We start from the raw sequence: 22596 nt of genomic DNA on the forward strand, positions 1-22596 counted from the left end.
GTTTTGAAGTGGACAGTTCTTATCATCATGTATCATTTATTTTTGATATATTATTATAGTTAACATAAATAAGACAACTGCAGACGCTGTTTCAGCATCTTATTTATGCCACTGGCTTCAGTTTGATAGAAAATTAGAAAGAGGGTCTTGGTTCTTTACCTGAGATATGTTTTCAACAACAAAGCAGGTGGAAAAACGACTCACTGTATGATTATAACTTTTAGCAAAAACAAAACAGAAAACTGCACTGAATGATCCTCTTCATGATGGAAAGTTGAAGGATTAGGCAGGAACGTGGTCTTGATTTCACCTGCACTGACAGTATTACTGGTATGAAATATAACTATAAACTATTAAAACCATTATACTATTAGATTTCATTTCCAGCGGACAGTTTAACCTGATGAAGATGCAGTTGCAAGCAAAACATCCTGCCGCTTAAATTGTTATATAAAAATTGTGGGTTGCATTTTATTTTACAGTTACTGGTGATTTAAAACGCTTCCTACAGCACTTCCATAAAAACCTTCACAGTCTTTAGTTTGTTGACTTTATACTCAACATGACAAAAGATTTTCTCGACTTTATAAGTTTAACTCCAGCAATCACACTATTTCTCTTCTGGTGTTTAAAGTTGCGTTATGACTTGTTTACTCCAAACCTGAAGTTCAGGACGAGCTGTTTGCTTCACCTACCTGATGATCTGCCCTCCTGTGACGTTCTCCAGCATGTCACACAGAGTGAGGAAGATCCCCCTCACTCCTTTCAGCTGGCTGGATGCTTCAGACACCGGATACTGATACAAGATCTCCTCCTGCACAAACAGACGGAGCAATTTGGCATATCCGTGTCATGAAAATTATATATCCAGCAGCAATTATATATCTGGTTAACCTATCAGCAGAAAAATAGTCTCATAAAAATGTGGTATTTGTCTATTGTTGGGTAGCGACACCAAAGATACCAAAATATATGTCTCCTCTGGATGATGGAATGAATGGATGAACCGCTGTATGGTTGTTCTCACCTCAACAATGTTTGTTGGTTTCAGTTTTACTGTCCAAAACAATCTCACTTTGGCACAAACAAAACATGTTGCTTTAATGTCACGACGCACATAATTCACAGGCAGCTTCAGGCGCTCAGCTGAAGCTCGGAGAAACTCATTGCACTTTTAGGGAAACGGTTGTGCATTTTAAAATAGTTTGCAACAAAACCATATCATTATTACGTTGGTATTCATCCCTGGATGAAAAAAACGTTTATTCCTGCAATCTGAAAATCTGCAGGACCAGATGTCACAGTAAAAAAAAAACAACCCAAAAAAACACTTTAGTACAAACCACAAAGCAGAAAAGAGAAGAGAGCGCTCTGGGCAAATTCAGTGTATTGTTTGTGATATTAGTATTCCTGTCGGCATGCGGGCAACTTTGAAGGATACCAGGGCGGATAAGAGGCGAGCTGCTGAGAGGATCAGAGGACGTAGAGGTGGGTGAGGGGATAAAAACCTTGAATGAACGGGCCTTTGTAGCCTTGGCAACCAGAACAAAGACGCAAGCAACTGCCTAAGGAAGATATTCACCTTGGGGTCAAAACCGTATGCAGGCGGCCCACTAAAAGTCTCTGAGTGCTGCTGAAGACCAACCGACACAGTAAAAACATTTCAGTTATGTCTGTACACACAAAAAAACAAAACAACAAAAAAAAAACACGCTCAGATCCCAAAGTCATCACACAGCTAAAACTCAAAAATACAACCGCTGAACCTCTCTGATTTCTGCAACCCTACAATCAAAGGACTAAAAAATCAAAGTCAGAGTTTTCGCGGGTTCTTGCACGGCACTGTCATTTAGAAAATCAACCGCTGACTGGCTAATGTGGCTCCAGACAAGCCGTACTCTCTATCTCCGCTGCCTTTTAGGTTAACATTTAAAAAAATCTGGCATGCAGATACACAAGAAGGAACTGCAGAAGCATGAAGTACAACCGTAAAGAAAACATAAACCAGCCAGTAGTCGTCCACATGGGAAATGTGATTACAGTGTAGAGGGTGTCGGTAAGCAAATGAGTCTCTCAGCGAGTAAACATACTGGGATTAACACATCACTACAAGCTGACCGTATGGGATGTAGAACAGCTCCCGCTGCATGGATCCAATTTAAAAAATTAAACATTTTTTTAATACTTTTGTTTATAGACTGCTTTACTTCAGCCAAAATTGCATGTGTGGATTCACGCTAGAGAGGATAAAGTTCACAAAGTTAAAATGGCGGATCTTTTTTTTTTTTTTTTTTTTTTTTTCTCCTCCGACAGGAGCTGTGCAGGGGGGCAGAGAGTCTCCACTTTCTCTCTGTTTTCTGTTATTTGCTCCCGCAGGCGTTGGAGGCCGTCCAGAGCAGTAGTCCTCCGAAGAGTCTGACTCACATCAGAGAAATTCAGTAAGAGCTTTTCACTCCTCGGTTCGGGCTTTCCAACATAACTTAAGTCATTTTTAATATTCAATTATCAGAATACACTTGATGATTAAACTCCTCTGTTCAGTTGTATGTTATTGGTTTTAATATGGCTGCTCAGAGTCGTGGGTGCCTTCGACCACAAAGTCAGGATCAAGTTTCCTCATTTTCTTTCCAAAGGGATGTAAATCTATGTGGTCATCCAGGTTTTGGAAACCAACAACAGCCTTCATGTTCTGCTTATTATAATTTAATTTGACCTTATGTGGAATATTAACGATTTGCTACTCTCAGCACCTACCGCACACCTGACTGCCACGAAAGGTGTGCTGCTCTTTAATAACAAATTGTTTCCTACCGAAGGAACTTTCCCAGGAACCTTTTTAGGAACTTTACTAGCGTTTTGACCAGAAGAACCAGAAAGGTCCCTCATAAAGTCTCTGCTCTGGTTGAAGTACTTTCCAGTGGGTGGGGTTTGGTTAAATCAATAGCTTTTTTCCACCAGTATTTTACAGCCAACATTTTTTAAAACCCACAACAGCAGAAACTGTGTTTTTGCTTTACAGCTGTTCTAAATTTAAGATAACCATAAAATGAGATTTTATGATCAATAGGCTGACGAGGTTCAGACTTTGTTAAGTATTTTTGTGGATCCAGAGGGGAAACCATGCATAATGAAAAGGTGTGCAACTAAAAACATCCAGTACAATTCATACATTTATACATACACTTCCTCGTTTGATGTCTTGCATTTTGGTTTCCACATCTACGGGTCTCCTTTCCAACACTGACTCAGTCTTTATAATCACTGAGCGCTAAATTACAAACAGCAGCCCAACTATCACAACTACGACTGCAGCTAATGATTGTTTTCATTACTGATTAATCATTTTGTCTATAAAATGTCAGAAAACAGTAAAAAAAAATGCCTGTTACAGTTTCTTGGAGCCCGAGGAGATGTCTTCATATGTCTTGTTTTGTCTGATCAACAGTCCAAAATCTAAAGATATTCAGTTTATTATCATGGATGACACATAAAAGTATCAAATCCTCCCATTTGAGAAGCTGCAACCAGCAAATATTTACCCTTTTTCCTTAAAAATTACTATTGTATTATTAAAATAGTTGCCGATTAATTTTCTGGTGATCGACTAATCGACTTTGTTTATGGTATTATTGCAGTGTCGCCACCCGTCACTTTATGCCCAAAACAGATGTTGCTTTTTAATACTTTAAATTGAAGTCTTTATTGTTGATTATTCACATTATCGTCTGTGTTAAAATGTCAATGCTGTGAATACCTGGATGAGAACACGTCAAAACATTTTATACAAACTTACCTCCTCTTGTGGCGATGCTGAGTCCAGCTTCAGCGAGAGGTACATGACAATGTGCGGGATGTGACCTATAGACATCTGGAGTTCGGCCGTGTCTTCCCCCCACAGCAGACGTACCAGCTGGCTGACCGGTGGAGAGGCCTTCGTCTTACGAGCCGACAAAGTGTCGCCGGCGCTTCCTCCGTCCACTGGAGCCGCCGTCTCCAAGGTCAGCCTCACCTGGAGGAGGTGGAAGGAGGAGATGGAGAAGGTGGAGAGATGGTTTTAACAAATCCAGTAATGGAAGAAGGGAGCAGAAAGAATAGGAGAAGTTGTGTGAAAGAGACCACATTTAAACAGGAAGAAAAGGAAAAATCTGTTATTCTACTAAAATATAATCATCATCAGCCTGCCTACCAGTCTGTCTCAGAGTTTTCCTTCATTTTAAAAAATTAGGGGAGTTACTGTGGCTCAACATGATTATATCTGGCAAGAAATTTTAAGAGTGCTCATGCATCTGTTTTAGGAAAATAGAGGTGTGCTTGTGTGCTGTGCTTCCAAAAGGGAGGAAAACTTCGATCATTACCCGTTCATTCAGGAAAAAAGGCAGAGAAGTAAAAAGCAGGATGGCGATTGTCAGAGAGAAAGTGACGCAGATATCCAGACTTAACCGCAGCATAACAAATAGCAGGGATCTGTGTGTGTGTGTGCTTGTCTGAGTGTGTTTGACTAAATTAAAACCAGACTGCTGCGAGCTCAAGAAACAGTGGCAAGACAACAGACGGCCTATCTTCTCTCTCTCGTTCATGCAGTATTTCTTTTTTTTTTTTTTTTTTTTTTTACTTTCCATACCCCTGTGCTCTTATTTTACACTGCCATTCATAGAAAGTTACAGTGGAAACAGAAACAGAGCTGCATGGAAATCCAACAAGCACGCACATGGAAACACATGCAGTCAAGATGCACAGAAGGACCAGGAGCTGCAACTCTGTGTGTGCCTTTGATAAAACAGTCTGTCAAACCTCTTTTTAAGTCTTATACAGTCAGATTATATCTAATAGAGGCTGCGATTAAGATACTGTGCATAAGAATTCAACTTTCTCCAGACTTTCACTTACATGTAGCAAAGATACACCTCTTTGCACAAGATTATATGATACATATATACATATATGCACATTTACAACCTACATTAAATGCAATACATTACTAAAATGTTCACAATCCCATTAAAATAAATTGCAAACAAAGAAAGGCTTCATATCTCCTCATGCAGCACAGAAGGTGTGCATTACAGAAATGCTATGGTGGCATACCTGTTCGCACATTGTGTTGACCCTGGGCTGAAACCTGTCAGCGCTAGAGAGGCCGACTATGGAGCTAAACTGATGTTAATTCAAGTAAATCAGAACCAGAGTCCAGATGTGAGAGAGAAAGAGAGAGCAGCTGGATCCTAAAGGTTAGCAGAATGTGCTTATGAACTATGAAGTCTATGCTTCAAATGGCTGAACTGTTCAAGAAAGATTTGTTAGGAGTCCTAAAAATGTGAGGATGTACCTTTACAGCAGCAACAGCAGTTATAGTGACCTTTAGCACATCAGTGAGCCTGTGTGTAAAGCACAGTGATGCTTAAATATGTTTTAAATGATCTTTCTCTTGTAAAGAAGTAAAGTGAGGTGTGGCTAGAAGTAATATTGTAGCCAGAGACACTGTACTTGTACTTCTATGAGTAATAATACTGTGTACATTTGATGTAAGGGGAATATCCTGCAAAGAGAATACAGACGGTTGGAGTAGTTTTCTTGTTCTGAGGCATTTGGTAGGAAACAGCTGAATGCCTGCCAGCACAGTGGAGTCTCTGCTGGGATTTGACCTCAAACCACCGGGGACCTTGCAGACCCAGTTATAAGTTTTAACCACTACATCTTCCCTCGACACGCCCCAGCTGCATTTTGGTGTTTGACTGTAACACAAAATATGAAGCAACTGTATGTACAGCTGCTTACACCGTTTGTGTCGTGCAACTAAGAAAATAATTTAGTGTGTTCATAGAAATACATGAGGTGTTGTGTGCATTACTTTCCAAAAAGGTGGGCAGCCTGTATCTCTCTCCTAGACCATATGGTGCCTACCAAATGTGTTTAAGAAAAAGAAATATCATATTCCCTGGTCACAAATGTTGAAACTGTATTTTTCTAATCCAACGATCACTCCCAGAACGCTCCAAGGTCTGTCAGCACTAACCACAGGCCACCCGCCTCTCCGGCAGGCGCCTACATCTGGGCTCGCAGCCATTTTGGCCAATTTTAAGGGTATTATTAAGGAAGAGTCTGGTAGTGGCGAAACCACCAACCATGTGATGTTCCTTTCAATTCTGACTGGGTCACTCAGTCCTGGACACAGAGGTAATAATGTAAAATGGATTTAAAGCTATTGTATCTTCAGTCTCTTTCAGCCTTCTTCGAGGATTCAAGAAACAGCTTTCCTGCCTGATCTGAGGATCGAGCTCAGACTCTGACAGTGGAAGAAAAGTTTCAAAAAAAGGCAAACCCTAAATTTAAGAAATTATTGGGAAAAGAGGCTGAGTAGGCTAACTGTAGCACTTTCTCTCATCCTAAATAATAAGGATGTGGTTAGACTGGACTGTGCTCTCACTGGAATTCCAGCCTGTTGATGTCAGTCATTTACACACACACACAATCACACTCATGCACACACACTCACAAAAGGAGAAACTGTAGCTCGTTTCGGCTATAAGGGTTAGCAAAGGGCACGGTGGACTGACTTTAATACTAATATTTGTACCTCCAAACATAATAAGTACTGTCTACGTTCCATCTGGGAGCACTGCCACATAGAAAACAGAAAAACCGTCCTCCGTCACACAAAACAATCAATCTGTCTGCAATACAACTCTATTTCAAGTTTTTTCAGAGTCATCGTGGTGCCTGAGGAACCTTGTATTTTTCCAAAAAATCTCCCTCTCTCTTTCCCTACAATGTAATTTTGTTTCCGAGTCCGACTACATCTTCTAATCAGCTGAGCTTTCGATCCCACAACAAAACCGTGAGCTTCCTGTGCCACTGAAAAAGAGTCGCACCGCAGTGCACTCTATCCGCCATGTTTGCCATCAACCCCATGCACACTCTGTCATTTACAAATTCCTACTGTTTGATGGTCTGCTTTCTGGTGAAAATGCACGACAGGGGCACAGACTATGGATTTTTTAGCAACCGATCAAAGGATCATTTCTTGGTAATTGAGGGTTTTCTAACGTCAAACAGTGCTGGCTTCTGCTTTTTATACGCATTTTAGCAGCTTAAGAGTACAAATGGGTTTCAAAGTAACTTAATGTCTATATTTACTGTTCAAGTCTGCTGTTTGTGACGAGCTTAAATTTTGAAGACCTAAATGTTACCTTATAGATTTGGAAAGTTAATCCAATATGAAAACAGGATACATAAAACACAAAGAGGGGCAGCCGATGTTGGCAGAGACGTTGCATAGCTTGTTTTAAATGGTGCATAACATGCTTTTTGTGATTTTTTGTTATTTTTATACTGTTATGATGTTGGATGTTTATGTTAAACATGGTCAAAGTTCCAAAACTTTATGTGAATGTATGTAAAAATGCTCCCTGCTAGTCAAAAGCCAGGGCTTCATCCTCCTCTGAAAGCTCCGTTTGCAATGTTACTTCTACTTCCTCCTCGTGATGACAGATTTTTCGCACACAACCACAAACAGTCGTCCGTTCCATAGTCTTCGTTGCTAAGGTTGTTACTAAGGTTGTTCCGTGGGTTGTTCACGTTGTCCACTCACATATTCTGGATCAGATTTGGGCTTGAACATGTACAGATGTGTTTGAGAAGTTTTCATTTCGAGTAAAGAATGAGGAAAAATAAGTGAAATCTTACAACTACTGTTTGTTTATGTTGCCTCAGGAAGTCTGCCGACGGGCAGCTTCCTGAAGCTGGCCAATCAGAACACAGTGGGCTCATCAGGAGGGGGACCTTAAAGAGACAGGAGCTAAAACGGCCTGTTTCAGACAAAGGCTGAACTAAGGGGCTGTGTAAAGAGCCAGTATAAGATAAATAAGGAGTTTTTGGATGGTAAATCATGCAAAGATGCCTCAGTAAAGCCCCAGAAAATAAATATAGACCAGGAAATGCACATGATTCGTCCCCTTTAACATATGGCATTGAGTTCATGACAGCCAGTGGCCATTAATAATGACTCTCAAGAAAACTAAAAACTGATTTATTTTATTTTTAGCAGATTTACACAAACAAACCTGTGTTGGTCCTGGGATGCAGGACAGAACTCTCTCGATGTTCTCTGAGGTCACATCCACATCGTCCACCGCTACGAGCACATCACCTGAGCATAAGACACAGAAAAGGAGCATTTATCAGTAGGTCAAATAGTAAATATGAAAATGACTAATGCTACCAAATATAGCTATTTAACAGTGCTAATAAATAATGCTGCTAGTGTATGTTAAAAAAGCTGTAAGATAACTACTAAACTGTTTGAAAAGCACTTGAAAGTCAAGATCAGATCAACAAGTTGCCTGATACTGTATAAACAATGTTTATTTTACCCAGGTTTAGGCAGCCATTGAATACTCACTTAACTAATGATTGATTGATTTTATTTGATGGCATTAACTGGATAAAATTACATTAAACCTGTGCTACAGTAGTTACAATCATGGAGAGTGTATGGTCAGTAAAATCATTTGACTAACTGTGCTTTTGTGCACCAAATAGATAAATAAAGGGAGTTTTTGTTGTCCAGTAAAGGGCTTCACCTGCTTGTGTGCAGGGAGGCACACCATCTCAGTAACGGAGCTATTTCAGGTATTTAACCACTATAATTGTTTAAGCATGTAGCCATGCTGCATAAAAGCTTCTCTAAACAGTAACTCATGTGGGTAGTCATTTGTGGTAAAGCACAACTGGCATTCCTCTGTCTGCGAGTAAAAACTGCCCAATGATTAGCCAAGATAGGAGAAAATCACTACAGAGATGTCTAACTTTCAAACTGACAGATTACCATTTCTACAGGAGCAGGCCTGCGTTTATGGTGTCATTCACTCCACTAAACTGTGCTTAAAGTTTCACTGGGAATAGTTTTAGTTCAGAGTTGGCCATGTGAAGTAGCTATTAAACATCCTACACACAGTTTAAACAAGAATTTTGTGGTTTTACGACACAGAGTTGAAAACTAACACTATAATAATGATATGATGAATGTTTAGAAGTACTTTAAAATTATTACTATGGATTTAACACACAGCTCCACTTCCAGGTGTGACAAACCTAGACAAGTACCTGAAGTATATTCCTACAGAATATATTTATGTATTATTATTTAGGTTTAAGACCTTTTTTCTTCAATAAATCTCTGTATGTTGTGTGTAACTATGACTATGTTGTAACAATTTAGGGTTGTTCTCTACAGATGACTGTTACAGAAATCATACTGTTACTGCCGCACAGTTGCATTTTACCTGTTGTGATGTTGAAATTTGAGAGTGAACAAAAAGACCAAAAGTTAGTCACAAAATCTACTATTTCTATCTAAGTGAACTTTTCTCCCTAATGTTGAGCTTCTGAGATACAATCCCTACTCCACCAGGATATGTTCACATGCCATCGCCTCATCGGGAACTTGTTAACAGGTTAGGATAACTCTTGACCTTTTCTGAACATTAGAGGAGATATATCTTTCCTTGTTTTTGCTCCTTTCCCTTAATATAGGACCAGCTTGCAGCTCTGACATAATTGATGAGTTTGGGATCAAAATGTATCTATCCTATGACCTTATAAGGAACAGCAATGTATTTTCAGGGAAACTAATATAGTATTAGTGGGCTACCTTCACACTCCTTTTTAAAACTGTCTACAAAAGACAGTGAGGCTATTTCAGCTGACCGTGGACACAAAAACAAAAACATATGTTTTGTTAATAGATACTGTCTCACCGATTAAGATCTGGCCACATTTGACGGCCGGACTGTTGGGAATCAATCCATGCACAGTCAGTCTTTCTTCCTGCGTGACTCCTGCAGGGTCTCCCTGTCTTGTGATCCAGGAGGGACGATGCACCACCCCCAGCAGAGCCTCCAACAGGCCTCCGCTGTTAGAAAGCGGTGCAGACGAACCTCCTAGACGTTTAGGGTTGAGGTAGACGCACACTTCCTTCAGCTGCTGCTGCTGAACAGTCACACCCTGCCTTTGGCCTAGCTGGTTCTTAAGGATGGATGTTGGAGGTGATGATAATGTTGAGCCGTCTTTTCCCCCATCCTTCCCTCTGTGCTGAGAGGGCCAGTGTTTTCTCCTCAGGATCCTCGCTAGTCTCTTGAGCGTGGGCTCACCTTTCATCCTTGAGCCGCATCGCTGCTTCTTGTTTTGCTCTGTGATGATCTCTGCCTCCTTTTCGCTAAAGCGAACGTGGTTAGTGGACACGCCTTGATTGGCGGCAGCTTGTGCCAATGCAGCCTCCTCTTCGCCCTCACTCAGCTCCAGGTAGAAGAGCTCGCCATTCTTCTGGATGTCGTCCAGCCATTCTGGTTCCAAGTCACTGAGAGGAAGAGAATTGAAAGATATCTTGTATCAAATACAGAGTGGAAACTTGGAAGAGAGGGTGACAGTAGTAAAGCCGGGAGATGTACTGATAGGATGATGTAGGAATAGATATTATTTTAGAGTGTGGTTATCATTATATTTTGATAAAAGCTTATGTGTCTTTCCTTGGTCTTAAAAGTTGCACTGAAGAGTCACTTTTTTTTCTACTTATTTGTCTGTTGAGTGAAATGCACAATAATGCCTCTACTTGCCTGCCATCATGTGTCACAAACAAATTATCAGTTATTTTCTCTACAATATCCCCCATCATCAGTATAGTTTCAGTATTTAGGAATAGCTATGTCATCATGTTTTCAGAGTGATAAAGGTATTGAGTCAAAATAACCTTTTTTTCCCCTTTTTAGTTACTTCAGTTATTGCTCATTGGTGCGACATCCATACATTTTCTGAGGATGCCAAGATGCATAGAATTATTAATGAAGGCTTACCTCCCATTCACATGTTTGTGAACACTCCCCAAAGCTATGAAAAGCACAAGGGAGGAGGTGACACTCCATCTTTGACTAAATCTGCCATTTTCAAGTCACAAAACAACTATATGTAGATTATACAAGTAAATTAATGATCTATAGCAGTCACATACCACAGCCTACTTTAATATCTGCAATGTAAAACATCAACATGACTGTTTAAGTGTCATGTTACAGCATCTCCTTCTCACATACAAAGATAGCTTCTCTGTGGACTAGCTTGTTCAACCAGATTAGACAATCTGTAGTAGCTTTAGGAAGTCAGGTGTTGTCGGCTGCAAGTCCAAAAGGTTTGTTTTGTTTGTTTGTAGTCTCGCAGACATTTTATCTTCTTACTCTGAGTAGTCGGAGCAGCTGAAACTCGATGATGTGGATTCACAGTCACTACCGGTGTCGTGCTCGGCACCATCTTCTTCCGTTTGACCGCAAGAAAGAGCTTTTCCGCTACAGTGGTGGGCATTTGCGACGGCCATTTGGTCATAAAACGTTTTAATTCGCACGCAATCCCTAAATGCGTCTTCGACAGCTTAACTTTTTTTAGGGGAAAAACGAACCGTGATACACTCACGCCATGTTGCTCAGAACTGACGAGCGCCCTGGTGGAGTCACGTGACGCGCACGCACCCGCTCTCATTGGTGGATGGCGCGGTTGCCCCTGACAACGAAGAAGCTTTCGGAGCAGAGTTGCACGAGCCAAGAAGGAATGCCAGTTTAACTTGGCAGCGTGAAGCTCTCGTCACATTAAATAATGCAGCGACCACAGACAACACCGCAGCCTGCGGTTTTTAATCTACGGGAAACTTAAATTTAGTTTACCCCTCTATAAATGTATACCATAAATGACTAAAACCCCTTTATTAACACACGGGGCTGTACAAATATTACTATACATCAAAATAACAATCGTAGTTGCACAATGAAGGCACGATAATGTCGCTTCAAACTAACTTCTGACTGCTACAACGACTAAATGTCTGCAGGGGGATGCTGGAGTTGAATATGCAATAAAAAGAAAAATTGCCTATCTGGCTTTGCTGAGCTTTAAATTCACACATAGTGCACTTTTCCTCCCTCTCCTCACCCTCTTTGCAAACTTTGCACGAGGTTTTTTTTTTTTTTTTTTTAAATCCCCTCCGGTATTCAGCAAACCGCTGGCATCACGCCTCCAGCCAAACAAAAGCACTTTAAATACGTGTTAAAACCCAAAATATTTCTACCACGAGTGGTGTCTTTACTGACCTGTAAAGGAGAACACTGCGAATGGAGTCGAAGTCCTCCAAATTCTTAGAGAATGAGCCTCCATCTATAGAAATGTTAAACATCATTTGTGATTCATGTTTCCGCCTGGACGAGTGCGGCCAATAATGCTGCGTGAAGCTGAATTATCCAGTTAACGGAGAGTATATTTAAAATCCTTTATCTCCAGTAGAAAAGCTTGTGAAACTATCCATCCTTAGCCACGGACAAGTTTAAATGAACTCCTCTCTTCTTGTCCCATATGAAGTGTCTGACCGCACCATGCAGGTTGAACTGTGTCTCCTACACCAGGACCCAGGACAGGATCCTCCTCCTCCAGTTTCTCACGTCAATCACTGACACAACAGAGCGGTCCAACACTACAGCTATTCACAGGGAGAAGAAAGCCACTGTTGCTTTTTTGGTTTCAACGTTTTTGAGTGTTTCTCCAGGCCAGCAGAGCGGAATTCGTCCCGGCCGGCGGTCTTTTTGGCAGGTGGAGTAAAAACCCGCCTACTCTGGTCCACACCAACAAAAAAAACTCAGCAGACAAGCCCACATAATGTAAAAACAGCGTTTGTGTATTCAAGCCTGTGGGAAATAATGCTACTTTAGTACGCTTATCATCTAAAATTATCCCAATAAAATCACTAAATGATGGAGAAACTCTTCTATTCTAGTAAAAACGTACAACAATAAATAATATGTTATGACTGGCTGTAACAATTTAATTTTCAACTTTTTTTTTTTTTTTAACATACAATATCCCTCCTGGAAAAAACGCCTAAGCAGCTGAAACCTTATTATGTAAGCTAACAAGTCACTCCAGCTGCCATATAAAGTTAAGGGCAAAAGACAAATTTAGTATCACTGCATAAAAGTAGATTGTTACTTTCCACTTTTGAATACTGGCACAAGATGTTTAGTAAAGGTTGCCAGTATACTTAACAGACAGTGGTGAGAGAAGTATTCAGATCCTTTACACAAGGGAAAGCACCAAAAAAAATACTCCATTCCAGGTAAAAGCCCTGTATGAACTTTTTAAAGTACAGTACAGAGGTGTGATTAGCAAAATAAACTCAAAGTATCAAATGCAAAACACACATTTAGGGAGTTATGTTATATAATAATGGAGAATTATTACTGATTCATTAACATGTAAGCAACAGTTTAATGTCGTGGCTGCTGGAAGTTCAATTCATTTTGGATACTTCAGGTAATTTATTCTATAAAAACGAATATTGTCTAAGCTTATCATGTAGTTTAGAGATGGTAAAATCATAATCTGTAAAATAACTAGTAACTAATTATATCATCATTAATTAAGTGGCATTTGATATAACAAAGTAGAGTTCAAATACATCAGCAGTACTTGAGAAAACGTCACATAATAATGATAGGGCCTCCTATTTCTGTGGCGGAGAATAACTATGAATCAAGTAAATACACCGTACCAACGCGAACGTCATCCACTGATTTCATTCATCGATTATTTTTAATTTTCAACATGTAAGCACTACCACTCTGATCATACTCTTTCCCTCATTGTCCCCGAAGGAAACAGTGAACGGTCATCAAAAGCAGAGAGCATAAGAACGGAATCAAGTCTCTCTGCCCGCTTCGCGCTCAGGAAAGAGTATCACCAACTCTTCATCGTGGATAGCGAGACCAAACACTTTAGAAACACATTTCTCAAGTCAGAAACTATAGAAATGATCCCTGAAAGTATAGTCTTGCCGGTTAGCTGCTCTTTCCCTACCACCACTATGTCGACCATGCGCTTCACTGTCATGGTGCTCACAGCAGAAAGCTGAATCCCACCTATTTTTTAATGAAATAAAATGATCACAAAGAAAATCTAAAAGGCTAATCAGTGAACTACTAACGACAGCCATAAAATACACATATATTCATATATATTCGTATTGTTTGTAGCATTTTAAACGCACAACAATGACAATTTATGCTCCCAAATATACATTTTGACGCCGTTATGCTCGCTGTATAGTTCAGCCAATCACATGACAGCTGTTCTTATAATGGAAGCATTTATTAACTGTTAAATAATCTAAAAATGATCTTTATTTAGAGTACCCACAATGCTTTCTGGTGGTATATCCCCTCCTCTGCGTCTCTCATTGGTTGCTGTGTTGCAGCATGGCAGCGTGGTAGCTTCAAATGCTAACAACAGCTGAGCTATAACTCTTGTTTTTAGAGCCGAAACTGTAAACAACCATCACGACATGTACACTGGCTGAATGCTGAGGTCACGGAGTTTGAATGATTTGAGATAGAAATAATGACATTACGTAAAAGACAAGATAATTAAAATAAAACGTTAGGAAGGGCTGGCTAGCATCAGTCCGAGCGTGCACCGATTTTTGCCTTCCGACTAGAAACGAGATTTCTTTTTAGTTCCTGTGTATGACCAAAAATCCCGCGGCAAGACGGCTAACTGAGGATACTTTTATATGTTTGAAAACGTTTTAGTTACGGGAATTCACAGGAAAAACTCTAAGATATATTTTACAAGTTTATCTCACCACTGCAAATTACCTGGGTTGCTTTTGTAACAATTGACTATATGACTAATAATACATAATAAAAGTCTAAAAATATTGGTTTTTGATCTGGACCTGGTCTGATGTGGTCAGGATGGGGAGGGGGGGCGGGCAGTGAAATCGCCATTTTTTCTGTTTTCATAAGCAAAAGAAATGTTTCACAAATCTGGAAGTGGGTTTATACAGCGTTAAGGCTTTTTGCTACGATGCTAACACTCTTTCATTGGTGTAAGTGGTGGAAAAAACGGCGAATCAGCCGCTAAGTATCATTATTTATGTTTCCCTGAACGTTTCCGTTAACTCATTATCGGAAGCTAACTTCAGCGTCGTCCTTGACACATCTTGAGCCAACACTGAACCTACGTGAAAAATTTCATCTTTGTATCCTAATGAAGTTTAGAAAACCTCACGTTTTTTTGCAAAGGTCTAGATAGGACAACTAAATGCTTTTACAGGCATTACAACCGACAAACCTTAACCTCTAGCTAACCAATGCTATGCTAATAAACTACACCAACGGTCAGCCAACGTCAACGGTCAACAACCGACTGAACTTTCAGTCAGCGGTTTAAAAACTTCACAGCTTCAGGGAAAATCCACAGTGCTCGACGTTTTGACATGCAATTTAACTATATGTAATACAATACATATATAAAAAAATAAATGACAGCCTTTAGTTACTCACCTTCCCTTTAGTCAACGTTAAAGTAACGTCATCTACGGTGAAACTCACCTTACATAAATTGCGCCCCTTTGCGCATGCGTAATTAAGACAGGAACGAGACTTAAAAGAGATTGAGAAGTTTAATGTAATAAAACTGAACTGTGTTTTATTCTACCGTGTGCTCTTTTCCTCACTGTGTATCAATTATTTGATATTATTTCCAAAAACGTGAATATGTAAAAAAGTTAAAAAAGTGTTCAAAGTGTTGAGAAGCCATAAAAGTTTATTCAGCTTTTAGTAATATATAATAGTATAATGTATAATCTGTGACATATCTAGTAACACTTTGATTTTTAGTCAACACATTTAAGTGCATCCTGTCAAATGGTGTGAGTGGAGGACAAGACAGAAATAAGATAAGATAAAATAAAAAGACATAAGATAAGACTTTATTGATCCCTAGAGGGGAAATTCACATGTTACAGCAGTGCAGGAAACAAAATGAATAAGAGCTAGGAGTAATAAATATAAAAAAATAAAAAGTAAAGTAAATGGAATTAAATCTACAGTATATATATTAGAAACATTATACACATTACAATTCTTAGGCTACATAACCTGACTTGCAAAAATAGAAAAGTTGTGCAAAATAAAATAAATGACAAAATTCAGGAAAAAAGAGCACAAGAAGATATATTTTTTAGAAATTACATTAAATTCCCTTGATAAATTTGAGTCTCTGGAATTAAATATTTGCTTATATTGTTCCATATAATGTTTGTTGGTGCCTGAGCATTTGCAGATTTTTATTTTGCTTTTAAGCGTTAAGGGGGTTGTTTTGAATGGTATTACAGAGTAAAAGGCCCGGAGGACCGTTTCAACGAAAACCGCAACATGCAAACTTAAATTTGCAACATGTGATAATTTTCTGTCATATTAATTTTGACACGTTTGCCCCCCAAAAATAGTATTACACTGCCCTCTTCTGTTGTTTTAATGGGTTTAAAACGTAATATACCACACTGCTGCTGATCCAAGCATGTTTTTGTATGTATTTTATTTTAATAATACAAAATATCAAATTCGCCATTTATTGCTGACGGATTCCTGTTATTCCCCTTTTCCTCTAAATTGATCCCCTCTCCCACTCCCCCAACTTTGTTTACTCTGACGTCATTACCATGCGCCGCTCACATGTTCGTAAACTGGAAGCGACTACCTCAGCAGCTCAGGCATGTTGATCATTTCTCCCTGAAGTTTTCTCTTTCTGCCTTTAAATGTTCCTTTTAGTGAGTCATTTAGTGGATTTAAGAAAACCTCCATGATGTTGACTATATTAAGTGTCACGAAAGCTGTATAAAGATGTTTTTTTTTCATTTACTAGCTACATCTACTATTGCTGGTTGAGCACATAAACGACCTTAAATAATTCACTCTTTGCCAAAACAAAAAAAAAACAAAAAACCAAGAGACATGTCTGGACGTTTACAGAAGACAATAATGTGTTGTTGTTTTTTTCAGATGATGGGTCTGAAGTCAGAGGAGCAGCAGACTGAAATGACACATATTTCCTCAGATATGTGTGAAATGCAGCTGAATGGAGTTTCAGAGGTGATGGATCTGCTTCACATAGACGTGGAGACTGATGTGGTGGAAGACAGACCTGGAAGAGGAGATGCACTGTATTCAGTAAGTTTGTTTACTAACCCCTCATATTAAATATAATATATCATACATCAGTTTATCTATTGATTATGTTTCTGAAAAAATCACAAGACACAGTTAATCAAGACATACAAATATGATGAGCTACACAGTGTTGTTTTTCTAGGTTTCTAAGATTTTATTTTATTATTTCTTATAATATGACAGAATTAAATATTGTTTCCCTCAGGACTGTGGTATAAAAATAAAGAAAACAACAGACAACACATAAAAACATGAATCAGTAGTATCAGATAACCTTATCAGAGGTCATCTAAATGTTCTTAGATTAGATTTCTGACTTGGTCTGATCTGCAACCAAAAAAAAAACAAAAACAAAACCAAACACCCAAGGCATTAATATCACAGTGACACAATACAGATGAAAGCAGGTTTAGTTTTTAGTCACTTGAGCCGTAATTTCAGAAACTTTTGTGACCTGTTTCACTTGCCTGTCAAACAAGATCGAAACTATATTGTCAACAATTTTCCAACCTGTTGTCCTGAATTTTACACAGATGTCTAGTTTTTAACTAAAACCTATGATGATGATGATGATTTTTCTTAAATAAACATATAAAATGATCAATCAGTCCAGGTTTATCTCATTTGCTGTTTATATATGCCAGTTAATTTTGTTAATTTTGTCTTCAAATACTGTGCCCTAACAATCTGAAGACATCTGAGTTTTCTCTTTCTAACGAACAGAGGAATGTGTTGAGGAAGCAGCGACACTGGGAGAGACAGCTGGCTGCGAAGAAGAGCAAAAGGAAAGAAGAGAAGCAAAGGAGGAAGCTCAACCGTGAGCACGAGTCGGGTAAAGATCAAATGAAGACAATAACTTTGTGTTTGTTAGGGAAGATTGAAAGCGAAAGTAATTTACATTTCAGTTTCTATAACCAGAATAATATCTGTCTTTGCTGTGTTTTTGTCAAACAGGTGCAAGTGCGGACAATCCTCAGCTTAGCAAACGGGTCATGAAGGCGATCACCAAAGAGCGTTTAGCCGAGGCTCAGTCCACAGGGCTCAAACTCTGCGTCGACCTGAGTATGACAGACTGCATGTCTGACAAGGTAGCAAATCAACTCTGTTATCAACTCTCAAACAGCCTGTTTTAAGATTTAGAAGCTATGAAACAGCCTCACATTTTCAAATAATGGCACAGTAGGTGTTTTGATTACCAGTCGGAGATATTTGTCTAATTATTTAAAATATTTTACATGTCTGCATTTATTCACCCACCTTCGCTGGTGTCTGATTCAGGAGATAAGTCGACTGGCCGGTCAGTTACGACGGCTGTACGGATCAAACAAGAAGGCGACGCGACCGTTCCACCTGTTCCTGACAGACCTGAAGGAGGACAGTCGTCTGTACAGAGAGTGCATACGAATGAACGAAGGCTTCCTCAACTACACGGTGATTATTGGAGTTCACATCCTGAATGTCACTAGTAAACTTTTCTGAAAGTAAAAGACAGCCCTGAGAAAGAAACAGCTGTCTGCAGGCGTCTGGTCTATCATACATTTCTGTTTTTAATGCCAAAGATGAATAGAGAAGATACATAACACTGACGTCCATTTGAAACAAAAAAGAGCTGATAACGTTATCTGAGAGCTGTCTTGTTTTACTTAGAAAAACCAAAACTGCATTGCATTTACTTTATGCAAATTACACTGTAAACAAAGTGAAGAAGATCATTTTTGAGCCTTCAACAGGAACAAAACCTCCATTACTCTCAGATTATTTATTAGAGTAAACCAGATGACCCCTCATATATATATTTATAGAACTGCCTCCATACTTTCACTAATTTGCAACATATCCTCCTCAGTAATTTGGACCAGGAATAGTTTGCATATTTAGCAGCCGGCTGAGCTTAATTTCTTTTTCTCTCTCTCTCAGATGGATATAACAGAAGAAAGCTGTCTGGACCTGTTTCCTCCAGAAACTGTCGTCTACCTCACACCAGATGCTGAAGAAGGTTCGAAGGATTTGAATAAATGTGAATGAAATATTTTAGCTTAGGGGTGCTTGATGTTTCAGCTGGGGATAATTTAATAGAAATGTACAGAAACATTTTAGAGAAATGCATCTTTTGGTCAGCAGAGGGAGCCATCTGACCATGTTCATTTGTCCGCGCACACTACTGTTATTGCTGCTACAACCTGTACTACTAGTTAGTGCTACATCTTTACTGTATAGCACTTTACTAAATATAGCTTGCACACAATAAAACACAAAGATAAAGTAATACTAATAGAAACCCTCAATACAAAACTGAAAAATAGGGAAAAAATCAGTTCAGAGTCAAGTAAACAAATGTTGCATATATACATGAATATATATGTATATATAGATATACATTTATATGTCCATATTTAATGTTTTTTCCTGTTTTATTCTCATTGTTAGTGTTTTTTCGTGTTGTTGTATTTCAGCCTTGGAAACAGTGGATGCTGACAAAGTGTACGTCCTTGGTGGTCTTGTGGATGAAAGCATCCAGAAGGTATTATACATCATGACAAATTATAACTGAACAACACAGACAGCTCACAATTCAACCAAAACATAAATATACAGTGATTCTGCAGAACGATCACACTTCCCTCGTTCCCCCTTGACTCTTGGGACAGATATCAGCAGGTGGTTTCAAAGCACCTTCTCAGATTACAATCTATTATAAGCCTCAGTACACAAAAGGAGTTATGAAATTTTACTCTCCCACATCGAAATGAAGAGAGGAGACTATCTGATTTCTTGCCTCATTTGTGCACATGGGAGGTGGAACGCCCACATAGCTGTTTGTCAAGTTCAGGCTGGATAACTAATGCAGGGAGCAGAGCCTGAAAATATTGGTCTAAAACTGCAAAAAATACATATTCAATGAAATGCAATAGGGCTGCAACATGGTAATTTTTATAATGAATTATTTTCTTGATTAATCAATTAATCGTTTAGCCTATAAAATATCAGAAAATCTTTGAATGACAGATTTTGTCCGACCAACAGCCCAATCATTCAGTCTTTGAAATGTTAACAGCTCGTATCAATGTATGCGTGACACATAATAAATAGGATATCCACTAATAGTAAAGTTTTACCCATCGGTGGATCTTTCAGCCTCTTTCTCACCATTTCTCTCCTGCAGAAGTTGAGCTTCTCGAGGGCCAGAGAACTCAGCGTCCGCACGGCGAGGCTGCCCATAGACGAGTACATGACGAAGAAAAACAACACTAAGAATTTCCACTCAAAGATCCTGGCAGTGAATCAAGGTGCACAATCTCCCTCCTCTTGTTTTATTTACCTGTTGTTTGTTATTAATAAAGTCTCTCTCTCTCTCTCTTTATCTGCAGTTTTTGACATCTTGTTGACTTTCTGTGATACCGACAGCTGGACAGAAGCGCTGCAGGCATGGTTCCCTCAGGGGAAGGGTTATGTCGTTGCACCAGATTACTTCCTTCCACGTCCAACACAGACTAAACACATGGAATAATGTGCTGCAATTTTTCTTTTACTTGGATCATGTTTAGTACCAGATAGGAGTTGAGACAATGTAACAAGTGCCTGATGGGAAAGACACTTTCTCAGGAATAATTTCAGACCTTTTCTTGATTTTAAGAGACAATTTAAATGTTGGTAGCACACAAAAATTCACACAGCAGCACAAAAATCCTTAATGTTTTGCGAACTAGTCTTTAGTCTTTTGCAATTTTCTCTAATAATGGGAACTCGTGTGCCTCCCTGCAGAGAATATATTCTGCTCATCTAATTAGTTTTTGGTAAATAAACTCTTAATATAAATGTATCTTAGTAATGACGACACACAATCTGTTTCCAACTTTTGACCTTCAAGCAGCTGATTTTTGAAGAATTTCAGAACTGCTCCTGGTATGAAAATGTTCTTTTTCCTCTTGTTTCATTTAAGGTTTATTGTAATGAAATTATTTGAAAGAGGCAGCGTGTGTTGGTGTAAAACCTTTTGTTTGAGTCATTGTTTGTTGTTACAAGTCGACTGTTAAGTCCCCTGTCTTATCATCTTGCATGTTTTATGGTAAAAGGGCTTACAAGAAGCGTTGTTGCTCTTTCAGAGGTCTTTCAGATTGCGGATATATTTGTTGGAACAATTATGCCTGATATCCAGCCAATATAAAGCTGTTAATGGTCTGGCCCGAAATTACACTGTAATTAGCTCTTGTATTGATTTATTCTATTTTATTTATTGCTTATTTCATAGGGACAATGCACATTTTATTGTACCAAATATAGCTAAAAGTTCATTTCCAAATGTGGTCCCCAGATGGAGGCCACCAGGGATGCAGGTTGCCAAAACAGATGCTGCAGCTGTAATGAATTAAAACATTACACTGTGGAAACATTTTATAAAAACATTAGTATTACAATCTGGGCATACAGTAATCTCAACATCTGGTGAAGCTCATGTTTTAGCTTTGTGGTATTTGTGTGAATAATGTTAAAACCTCAAAGGCCCTTGTCACACACATTTAGATTCAAACATATTAAAAACATTTGTTTACACTGCTCCCAATTTAATATCCAGCATACAATTCAACGAAAGCATAAATATGTAGTGATTCTGCAGAACAGTCTCACTTCCCTCATTTCCCCTTGGCCTTTGAGACAGACATCAGCAGGTGGTATCAAAGTGTGTATTTGTTCAGGCTCAAATTTCCTGCTTCAAATTTCTTTTTACACGCCTCATTGCTCGAAATGAGTTCTGAAATTTTACTCTCCCAGATTAGAGTGAAGAGAGGAGACTATCTGATCTCTTGACTCTTTTTGTGCACATGAGCAGGTTGAACGCCCACATAGCTGTTTGTCAAGTTCAGACTGGATACCTGAAGCAGGGAGCAGAGCCTGAAAATATTGCAATTTGGTCTAAAACGGCAAAAAAAAAAAAAAAAAACATATTCAATGAAATGCAATAGGGTTGCAATTAACAGTCATTTTCATCATGGATTAATCTGCTGATTATTTTCCTCCATTAATCGATTAATCGTTTAGTCTATAAAATGTCAGAGAATCTTCAAATGCCATATCTTGTCCGACCAACAGTCCAAAACACAAAGATATTCAGTTTACTACCACGTGTGACACATAAAATCTTTAAATTTTAAGTCATTTTTGCTTAATAAAAAAGAGACTAAAACGATTATTCAATCATCAAAATAGTTGCAGGTTAATTTTTCAGCCCTACAACTAACTGTTATTTTCATTATCAATAAATCTGCCAGTTATTTCCTAGATTAGTAGATGAATCGCTCAGTCTGTGAAATGTTAAAAAATAGTGAAAAAAAAAGGCATTTACAATTTCTCAGAGGTCACGGAGATGTCCTCAGATTGTTTGTCTCGTCTGACTAACAGTCTAAAATATTATTAACATATTTAATTAACTGTCATATATGAGAAAGAGAACATTTGAGACACTGGAACCATCAAATTTTTGACATTTTTGCTTAAAAAAAAACAATTAATCGATTCTCAAAATAGTTACCAATGAATTCTGACAACTAAATGTTGCACT

General features: G+C 38.7%; 2 protein-coding genes and 1 non-coding gene across 7 annotated transcripts in view; 1 reads left to right on the top strand and 2 right to left on the bottom strand.

Moving 5' to 3' along the window:
• intu (inturned planar cell polarity protein) overlaps positions 1–14770 on the bottom strand; it is a 22803-nt gene extending 8033 nt beyond the window's left edge. Inside the window, exons 1-5 of one of the 4 annotated variants that reach the window (XM_044341551.1) lie at positions 14224–14770; positions 9756–10354; positions 8061–8146; positions 3794–4009; positions 696–814 (exon numbers count right to left, since the gene is read on the bottom strand). In XM_044341551.1, the coding sequence (XP_044197486.1) occupies positions 696–814; positions 3794–4009; positions 8061–8146; positions 9756–10354; positions 14224–14264 (1061 nt within the window). In that variant the 5' untranslated portion in view covers positions 14265–14770. Of the gene's footprint in view, positions 1–695; positions 815–3793; positions 4010–8060; positions 8147–9755; positions 10355–11225; positions 11687–12128; positions 12790–14223 lie in introns of those variants that run through there. The other 3 variants (XM_044341549.1, XM_044341550.1, XM_044341548.1) reach the window with 3 other exon arrangements.
• LOC122974567 lies at positions 13644–13860 on the bottom strand. The gene has a single exon (XR_006400419.1). It is a non-coding gene; the product is annotated as a small nucleolar RNA U3 (small nucleolar RNA).
• Positions 14771–16416: 1646 nt separating the features above from the next.
• On the top strand, positions 16417–21010 carry trmt10b (tRNA methyltransferase 10B). 2 transcript variants are annotated; one of them, XM_044341560.1, is made up of 9 exons: positions 16417–16582; positions 16872–17039; positions 17763–17871; positions 17994–18127; positions 18318–18470; positions 18957–19035; positions 19493–19560; positions 20203–20326; positions 20408–21010. In XM_044341560.1, exons 1-9 carry the CDS (start codon positions 16532–16534, stop codon positions 20545–20547), a joined length of 1026 nt encoding a protein of 341 aa, XP_044197495.1. In that variant the 5' UTR covers positions 16417–16531; the 3' UTR covers positions 20548–21010. The 2 variants fall into 2 exon arrangements, with proteins under 2 accessions (XP_044197495.1, XP_044197496.1); XM_044341561.1 differs by having other exon boundaries at positions 16573–16639.
• Positions 21011–22596: the final 1586 nt, after the last annotated feature.

The sequence above is a fragment of the Thunnus albacares genome, chromosome 22 (genome assembly GCF_914725855.1).
Source record: "Thunnus albacares chromosome 22, fThuAlb1.1, whole genome shotgun sequence".
NCBI lineage: Eukaryota > Metazoa > Chordata > Actinopteri > Scombriformes > Scombridae > Thunnus > Thunnus albacares.

Excerpts from the sequence above, each read along its gene's own strand:
- trmt10b (XM_044341560.1), top strand. The coding sequence starts at position 16,532 with ATGCGCCGCTCACATGTTCGTAAACTGGAAGCGACTACCTCAGCAGCT. Across the intron at positions 17,872-17,993 it reads CAACCGTGAGCACGAGTCGG|GTGCAAGTGCGGACAATCCT; the intron begins GTAAAGATCAAA and ends TTTGTCAAACAG. Across the intron at positions 18,128-18,317 it reads CAGACTGCATGTCTGACAAG|GAGATAAGTCGACTGGCCGG; the intron begins GTAGCAAATCAA and ends TGTCTGATTCAG.